The following is a 9,450-nucleotide window of genomic DNA, read 5'->3' on the forward strand; positions in this document are numbered from 1 at the left end:
AAACTGTAAATTAAGACTTCAAACTTATAGATAGTTAAGTCAGTTGTTCTCAAAGTTCATGCTTCAATGTTGAGGCATGAAATATTCTTCATAGATACGTCCGATGACTGACGTCATAGCCTGGCAACAGATTGGTCTGAGATTTTACATGAAGCCATGTTATTGTTTTATTGCTTTCCATACCCATACTTTTTGGAGGCACATGACACCATAATGTTATGGTGACGTTAACAACACGTCACAAATTATCTGTACATGTAGCAGCCCCTGATCCCATATCTTGTAGACCGACGACAGACCCAAAGCGATAAGCAAAATAGAATCTCTCTTAATAGCTTTAATTTACAAACAGATTTCTCAGATATAATGGACGGTGTTGTAGAGAAACCCTATGGTGGCTGTGAGGGGCCAGAGGCCATGTATGTGAAGTTGATCTCTTCAGATGGCCATGAATTTATTGTGAAAAAAGAACATGCCTTCATCTCTGCCACCATCAAAGCCATGCTGAGTGGGCCAGGTGAGTTTGCAGAGAATGAAACCAATGAAGTGAACTTGAAGGAGATCCCCTCTCATATCCTGTCTAGGGTCTGCATGTTCTTCTCCTACAAGAAGCGTTACTCCAACCAGGTCGGCGATGCCCCAGAAGCTCCTGAATTTGACATTGCCAAGGAAATCGCCCTGGACCTGCTCATGGCTTCAAACTTCTTGGATTGTTAAAAAGATGAAGATAAATTAAACAAAATGTAATTGTTTCATTAGCGCCTAGCTTTCTGTTTTCATTTTATTGGTAGTAAAGAGTTTCATCATTATTTTAATATAAACAGATATGTCAGCCTGCTTCAACCCCAGAAAGTGACAAATATCATCACCCAAGAAATCAGCTCTCCATCTTAAATATTTGTTAGGTGGGGAATAGACCAAGGGGGGAATAGACTTACTAATTGACAAAGTAATTGAAATGTACTGATTTCATTTTAATATTTTTATTGCACAGATTAATGAAGCATGGAGGTTGGAGAATAAAGAGGAGGAAGAGAATAATGCTGGAAGAGGAGCAGAAGAGAACTGGGTCCCAGGCCAGTAGTGAGTTTTTTTTTAGCAATTTAGTGTTCATCATCAAGAAGGTTGGGAAGCCTTTCCCCCCCTCTTTTTGTTTCACTTTTTTTCCCACTTTTTCTTTTTCAATTTCTTTTTTACTGCATAGCTGTCTATGACAGGGTGTGTGTGTGTGTGTGTGTGTGTGTGTGTGTGTGTGTGTGTGTGTGTGTGTGTGTGTGTGTGTGTGTGTGGACAGATCTGCACCACACTTTGTATGCACGCTGACAGTAGGCCTCAGACATACCTCCACGAGTCCACAATTCTTTTTTTACACACGTTTTATATTTTTAGAAATATGTAACTTTATTTTATATTATTATTATGATAATAATACATGGAAGACAACGGGCTGTGATCGTGCTGAAACCTTGCCTAATTTGGAGTCATACATCATAGATATATAGACGAACCCACAGGCTGGTGACCAAGTCCAAAGTCCAAGATCCACATTGGAGCCACACTGTTTCAGCGGTCTTGTGGATCTCAAGATTGACATAATTTCCCATTTTTTTCTCTCCAATTATTATTTCTCTGCCCATTCCCCCGAACCAATGTGTACAGAGCCACATGGCCGGTCAGGGGCATATCTCCTGTTTCTGTAGCGTGAGGCAGCTCGATGTACCGGACATGCAAAACGTTCAGTGCCAAACAACAGTATCTGTATATGCATGCTGCCAGTAGGCCTAAGCCTATGTCCACTAATTTCTTTGTTTTATACTTTTTAAATATTTAATTTTAAAATGGAAGTCAATGGGCTGTGGTCTCACTGAAACCCTGCCCAATTTGGAGTCATACCTCATAGTAGATACGTGATAGACGACTGACGTGATAGATGACTGATGTCAAAGGCTATAGTCACATGAAAATCCGAGATTTTTTCTCATTTTTTCTCATTTTTTCTTATTTTAGTCGTTATGCCAATTCCCCCCATGTGTATAGTCCCTGACCCTGTCTCACAGGGGGAATTGGTAAGATGTGAAAAAACGAATAATTAATTAGTAAGTTAAGTTTGATGAATGAAAAAGAAAGAAAACAGCTGTTCACTGGGCAGGAGATTTGAGCTCCATGTGAATCAAAGGATGCACATGGTCTACACTAGTGTAGACCAGGGATTCTCAATCAGGGTTTTGCACTTTCCGGTACTGGGTTTGCAATATTGCGAGAAGAATAGGATATATTTTTTTATACTATACAAGAAATGTATAGTTTTATTTGTTTGTTTTTTTTACTGCGTAGCCGTGTGTCTGTCTGTATGCACACTGCCAGTACGCCACAGATATTTATAACTCCACTATTTTCCCCCCCAAACGTTTTATTCTTTTTGAAGCATTTAACTCAAATTTTGTTATGGAAGACAACAGTGCTGAAACCATCATCAATTATCCAAACTGTAAATTATGACTTCAAATTCATAGTCAGTGGTCCTCAAAGCTCAATATCTTGATATTATCAGGGATCTCCATATATGGGCATAAAGGAGACAAGGACAGACAGAAATACTGTAGAGATCGCCATATATGGGCACAAAAGGGACACAGACGGTGCCAACGCCCACATGCCAAAGCCTATACCGCTTGTGCTATAACCACGCCCGCTTCTCTGACGAACGTGGAACTGCCTCTCATCTACCAAAAACCACGCCCCGCTTCTGTGACGCACGCGGAACTGCCTCTCGCCTACAACAACTGCAGACAATTTTTTGGGCCGATAAAGGCGCTGTCTCACACTGTCTCACACTGTCTCACGCTGTCTCAAGCAAACTTGAGCCACGAGAGGCACCGCCGAGTGAGCGAGTCGCCGTGCCGAACGTTGCGAAGTTCTCTTGAGCCGACTCAGCGCCGTTTGAGTTATGTACCGATAGGCACAGAATCGTAAATCATGTTTTGGGCTGAGCGTTTGCCCCAACTGCCACTCAGGAAAGTGGCTACTAACCAATCACAGCGTGTCCTTGCACAAGCGATATAGGCTTTGGGATGACGCGGTTACAACGGACCTACTCTGACAACGGGTATAACAGGTATTGCGTAACAGGGTGGCCATTCCATATTTGCATCGTTCCCAACTTGCATCGGTTCTGAGTAGACCAACTACCACTGGTCTAGTGACTTGTAATAATTGTAATAAAAGTGTGAGACTGAGTGGTAGAATTGTCCACTACATGTGTAGCCTAAATGTGTATTCTTTTTTATTGCAATTAATACATGTATTCCTATTGAGCCAAAATATTAAATCATAGTGGTTACTTCAGCTGAACCTTTGAGACAGAAAGTTTGAGAACCCCTGGTTGGTGTAGACCATAGACTGTCTGTACTACTCTGACTTCATGTCAAGGACCCGCAAATTGACATGTATTCCCCCACGGACCCCCATTTGAACCGATGTTGTGCCAGGGACCCCATAAGAAAAGATTTGTCAAGATTTTAAAAAGATGACAACGCAATGCGATGTGTTGTGAGCTTAGATTGGCTTAGAAAATGGTCCTAAAATTCTTGGTCCCTACGTTGATGGAACTTCTAGAGATCACTGGTGTCATCAGTAAATGCCCATATGCCCATATAGGGGCAAATAAGCGCTGACATGTGCAGATGTGACGTCGTGACACATCACGAATGATCTGTATATATGTGGCATCCCGACTTCATAGCTTTCTGTTCGTCTTTGCAATCAACGGGATTATTTGAATATAACTACTAATAGTATAAATTACAGATCTCTCAGATATAATGGACGGTGTTGTAGAGAAACCCTATGGTGGCTGTGAGGGGCCGGATTCCATGTATATAAAGTTGATCTCTTCAGATGGCCATGAATTCTTTGTGAAAAAAGATTATGCCTTCCTCTCTGCCACCATCAAAGCCATGCTGAGTGGGCCAGGTGAGGTTGCTGACGATGAAGTCAATGAAGTGAACTTGAAGGAGATACCCTCTCATATCCTGTCTCAGGTCTGCAAGTTTTTCTCCTACAAGAAGCGTTACTCCAACCAGGTCGGCGATGCCCCAGAAGCTCCTGAATTTGTGATTAAAAAGGAAGTCGCACTGGACCTGCTCATGGCTTCAAACTTCTTGGATTGTTAAAAAGACCAAGAGAGATAAATGAAACAAAATTGCATGCCACGGTTTCATTTTGGAGTTGGAGAGGAAGAAGGAAGAAGGAGAAAATGGTGAGTGAGCGGATGGCTTTTGGAGAAGACATCTAGATAACAAAGAGAAGCTTGCCTGAGGAGGGGGAGGAGGAGAAAGTGGTGGATGAGAGAAGCTTGCCTGAGGAGGGGGAGGAGGAGAAAGTGGTGGATGTGAGGGAGGACATCCTGGCCAACCTCTGTCCCGAAAAAAGATAATCAGAGACCTGGAAGCCAACCAGGTACATAATAGGGGAGAGGATAGGGAAATGAAGGGAGAGGACAGCGGCCAGGAAACCCACGCACCACCCCTCACAGAATGGATAAGGCTGAGCTCAAGGTCCTCAGGTGCTCATTATCAAGAATGGTGGGATGCAGCCTAACTTTTTTTTTCAACGCCATTATACCAATTCCCCCCATGTATTTTCAGAATAGTCCATTTCACAGGGGGAATTGGCAAAAAGAAGTAAAAAAAAGTAACAAAAAACGAATAATTGATTCTACAAAAAGGGGGGGAAATAGCTGGTCACTGGGCAGGGGATTTTAGCTCCATGTGAATCGAAGGATGCACATGGTCAATCTATAGTGTAGACTATGTGTAGATTCTAGTCTGCACTCTCCCCAACAGGGTTGGCAGAAAAAACAGTCTATAATAACAGCGTGGCCTTCCCTATGCACTCAGTACTTGGAGGCCAGTGTGGAGCCATGGGAACTCGTATTTGAGACGCTGAGCCGTTCTGTACCACTCCGAGAGGGAGTTCCTGCAGTACTCTGACATCATAAAAAAAAGGGTGAATTTAATAACTTTAAAACTATTAAAAAGTATATCCTCCTGGGCTTTTTTTTTACTGTCAATATACAGAAAACAAGAAGAAAGCCTAAATTGGAATATGCCAATTTTGCTCAGTTCTCCTGAGAACCGAGCAGAATTTCCTTGCAATTTTACAAAAATGGATATTGCATATACTGATGACATCAGGGATCTCCATATATGGGCATGAAAGGGACAAGGACTGACAGATACAGAGATCTCCACATAAATGGCATATCGAACCTCTAGTTACATAAACTTTGACAGGTTGCAACGCCATGACAACTTGTGTGTCATTGCAAAGATGTATTTGTGTTCAACAAAATTGTAAAAAGAAGAATCAGTGATCTTGGCTTCACTTCCTGTATCTCAGTGGTTCTCAACCTGTGGGTCACTCATGATTTTTGGGGGGCCCCAGATGAAAGTGAAGCGACAATTTAAGGACTTTTTAGACCTTTTTAATACCTCAAACAGTGCATCAAAAGTAATCAACAAACTATATTTACTATATAATTGTTCCACTTTACCAGAGGCAGTATTTCCTTTAAATGCAGGTGCTATTACCTTTAAGAGTTAATACACACCTCCGAGGTGACTTAAGTATGAAAATAGCCAATCTAATAGCCTATTTTCACAATATTTATCTGTGGAACCGAGTCAAACAAAATGTAATGCATCAACTAATAACTTAATTCCAAGTAGTTATCATAAATATGATTATTTTGGGAGGTCATGGCCTGAAAAGGTTGAGAACCACTGCTGTATATATCTGACATATGTATCTCTGCTAGGTGAGGCAGGGTGGAAAATAATGATTGTTTTCACCTGTGTGTCTGCGTGTACAGCTACTGTAAGATCACAAACAACTACACCAATCAGTGCCATATTTATTCCTTTGCAAGCAGACCAAGGACCTCAATACATCTTTCATAACGCCATGCTATGGCAGTGCTTCTCAACCCTTTTCATTTAAAGGACCCAGTTTCATATGCATTAGGCCCCAGAACCCTATTTGATAGGATTTTTATCACTGGGACCCTAATATACACTGTAAAATCATAAGTTATCCTAATTTAACAGCAAAATCCTCAGTGACTAATTTAACACTTATGACTATCAACCCGTTGAAAGAGATTGAAAGAGTTTTGTTGACGCCAATCAGTCTTGCACAAATATGGAGGACGGGATCAATATTAAGTAATGTTGTCAGAAATTCTTTGACGTTCTAAAGAGACGCAGAGCACACGTACATGACACGTTCACATACGGGAGAGAGTCGCTGTTACTGAAAAGTTGAAGTCCACATCCAAATAACCTATTAAAACCGGGAACGCATCTGTGTAACCACTTAAACCATTATTTTATACTTTGGCTATTCAAAAATAGCAGATATACAAGCTCATTGTGAAAAATCTTGAACATTTGTGAAAATATTTGAATGTATATATTTATTTTTTAACTCAAATCTTTGCTTCTGGGGGTCCCTGGAACAAAATATTTTGAGATGGGGTCTGCGGCCAAATACATATAATTTTGACATGAAACACTGATGGCCAATAGCAACATACTGTTAGGATTTAGAAAATATTTGGCCTCTCAAGATATATATCTCAAAATATTTTGTTCCAGGGACCCCCAGGAGCAAAGATTTGAGTTACTAATGTTCTCTTTAAAAAATATATATATATATATATTAAAAGATTTGCGCGAATGTTCACGATTTAAAAAAAAAAATAGCAGATCTACAACCTCATAGCGCACCATCTGTCATTTTTGAATAGCCAAAGAAATCTAAAATGACACAGATGTGTTCCCGGATTGAATGGGTTAACACCAAATGACTAAACATGTCAGCCATTGATCGTATCGGTATCTTGACAATGCAATATCGGTAAAATCAGTATCGGCAAATTAATGCACGTATTTTGTTTCATATTTATGTTTGAATGTGAACCTCTAGAAGCCTTTTGTGATGACTGAAGGCAGCAGTGTTTTCTGGGGAAGCTTTCAAAAGGGTCTACCTGTAGAACAAATAAAAGCAAATAAAAATAAATCTCTACAACCTACATTTAATTGTTTGATACGTATGTGCAGTAAGCCTAATATATCAGGCAGAATGCACAGTTTTTAGACCCAGAATAACAGTTACTGCACAACAGGTGTACGGTAAGGTAAACCCTACTGGAAACTTGTATTGCGATATCGTTATCTGTATCAATCGATTTGCCAGACAGAAGAGGCCGTGCCGTGCACCTATGACGCACGCATGCACGAGGACAGGACAGAGGTGCTGGCCGTTCAGTTAAAGACGTACGCTACATACACACATGACCGAGAGACATAGAGAGACAGTTTGACGTCACTGCATCAGACAGTGGAACTTCACTTGGAACTACACTTCACAGTTCCCCTTTGTAATATTTAAATTAAATGTGATTTTAAAGGTAGGGTAAGAGATATTTTTTGGTTAAAACAAAAAGTATTTTGTTAAAAGCTCTTTAATAAACAGAAAATACATTTTTCGGTAGGTGTCAAAATCTCAGCCAATCAGGAAAAAGTACCCATTTTTAAGCTTCATTTTTATAGTGTTCCAGTTCCAATTTTGCCTGCTCATTTCTTAGTGTCATCACTTCCAATTTCACTTGTTTAATCTATATCCTGATTGAGTTCTCTGTCCTGGTTGGATAAAATTGGAAATGAAACTGAAACTGAAACGAAAATGCATTTTCTGTTTAATAAAGAGGTGGAGAGACAAGGAGACTCCTAATACTGAACAAACACTCTATAGCAATGAGTACTATCAGAATATAGAGCTATTTAACACTTATTTTAACCAAAGCAAATCACTTACCCTACCTTTAATCAGCATACTTTAAATATGCCAAGCAGAAGCTGCTGTTGGGCAGAAACCTTGTATCTCAATATTTAAACTCTTAGTTTTTTCGTAAAAATGTATGCCCTACTACTGTACGTCATACTAGTGTCCCACAAACGTGGGAAAAATACCAGATCTACAAGCTCACGACGCAGAGTGAAGATATGCTTTGTGAGCTTGTACGGTAGATGAACCAATGAAAAGTATAAACAAGAACTCGTGACTTGAACTACAGTGGAACACTTTCTTTTTTTCTGAAAAGTAACGCTTTTGGACATACAAGGTTTCCACTCTACAGTGACGATACGTTATTCTATATCACGGACCCAGAGGTTTAAAAAAGAAAATGATTGGGATCTGACACTCGTTTTCTGATCGCACCTTGTTGAACATGCTCAGTCAATAATACCCCAGGTGACTGCTGGGTGACTTTAACACGGACAACCTATTTTATTAACTCAGCTGTGAATCCTGTTACAGGTAACAGATAATTGACCAATTCTTGTTTTCACTTCATTTTGTCATTTCGTTTCCTTCAGCAAGGCACTTGAAGTCTAATTTATACTCCATAGTATGACGCCGTCGCTTGCCGACAAAAACCTTGAAGCTCTGGTCGGCAAGCGACACCGTTGTGTAAATTGTATAAATTAAGCTTAAAGCTACAATCAGTATGTCCATTGTATCCCTCTCACAAAGGTACAGGTACCAGGGTCTACATTTATCAATAGAGGAGCAAAAACACCACCGCCAACCTCTGGAGACATTTTATTCATTATCCACTTAAAACCCCAGCATCCGTATTGTGGGGGAAACTTTCGCATAAAATAGCAGATCTTAGCTTGTAGATCGGCTATTTTCAGCGAAGGTATGTAATGTAGAGCAAAAAACTCTGAAAATAAAGCCCTGAGGGACTTTGGTCAAACAAGTACATGGTTTAAGTGGTTGAGATAAGTCCCGGAGTGTAGTTTTAACTCCAGCAGAGTTGCCCAGTGGCTAACACCAGAAGACTGTGGTGGTGAATGTGTGAAGAAGCAGAACATTGCTACAGTACATAAGATTTAGACAACGACCCCCATGGGCAAATGAAGGTTAAAATGATCAGTCCATATTATTCTCTACCAGAGATTTCTATGAATTCAACAATACAGCGACACTCAAAGAGTAATTTATACGTCACTGTGTTATACCACAAAAACTAAGTATTTTCAACCGAGTGCTCGAAGAAAGTAAAAAAGAAAAAAAAAGACCATATAAATGTAATATAAATGTAAATGTATGTAGTACAATATTAGCATTTGGGCTTTAAATTCAGAGTTGGAAAAACATAGTCTCATAGTTGGTATCTAAAACAGTCCTGTCAACGAGTTACCATTAACTCATCCAGTGCCACATGACGTCAAAGACGTCACGTGGCCTGACGCCCCGTGCGCCACATGACGTAAAAAAAAAATGTTGTTGTTTTTTTTCTTTGTTTTTTTGGAAAAACATGTTCAGAACCCAAGATATGATGATTTGAAGATATGCTGCTCCATTCACTCTTTGTTTAAC

General features: G+C 40.0%; 2 protein-coding genes across 2 annotated transcripts; both read left to right on the forward strand.

Annotated features, from left to right (window-relative positions):
• Positions 1–366: 366 nt before the first annotated feature.
• Positions 367–717, forward strand: LOC311042342 (elongin-C-like; the record flags this gene model as incomplete). The annotated part of the gene is made up of 1 exon (XM_084053022.1): positions 367–717. One exon carries the CDS (start codon positions 367–369, stop codon positions 715–717), a length of 351 nt encoding a protein of 116 aa, XP_083909148.1.
• Positions 718–3,821: 3,104 nt separating this feature from the next.
• On the forward strand, positions 3,822–4,172 carry LOC311042380 (elongin-C-like; the record flags this gene model as incomplete). Its single annotated transcript, XM_084053076.1, has 1 exon — positions 3,822–4,172. The coding sequence occupies one exon, from the start codon at positions 3,822–3,824 to the stop codon at positions 4,170–4,172; it is 351 nt and encodes a 116-aa protein (XP_083909202.1).
• Between the last annotated feature and the right edge of the window lie 5,278 nt (positions 4,173–9,450).

The sequence above is a fragment of the Gymnoscopelus microlampas genome, assembly GCF_963454915.1.
Source record: "Gymnoscopelus microlampas genome assembly, chromosome: 3".
Lineage (NCBI taxonomy): Eukaryota > Metazoa > Chordata > Actinopteri > Myctophiformes > Myctophidae > Gymnoscopelus > Gymnoscopelus microlampas.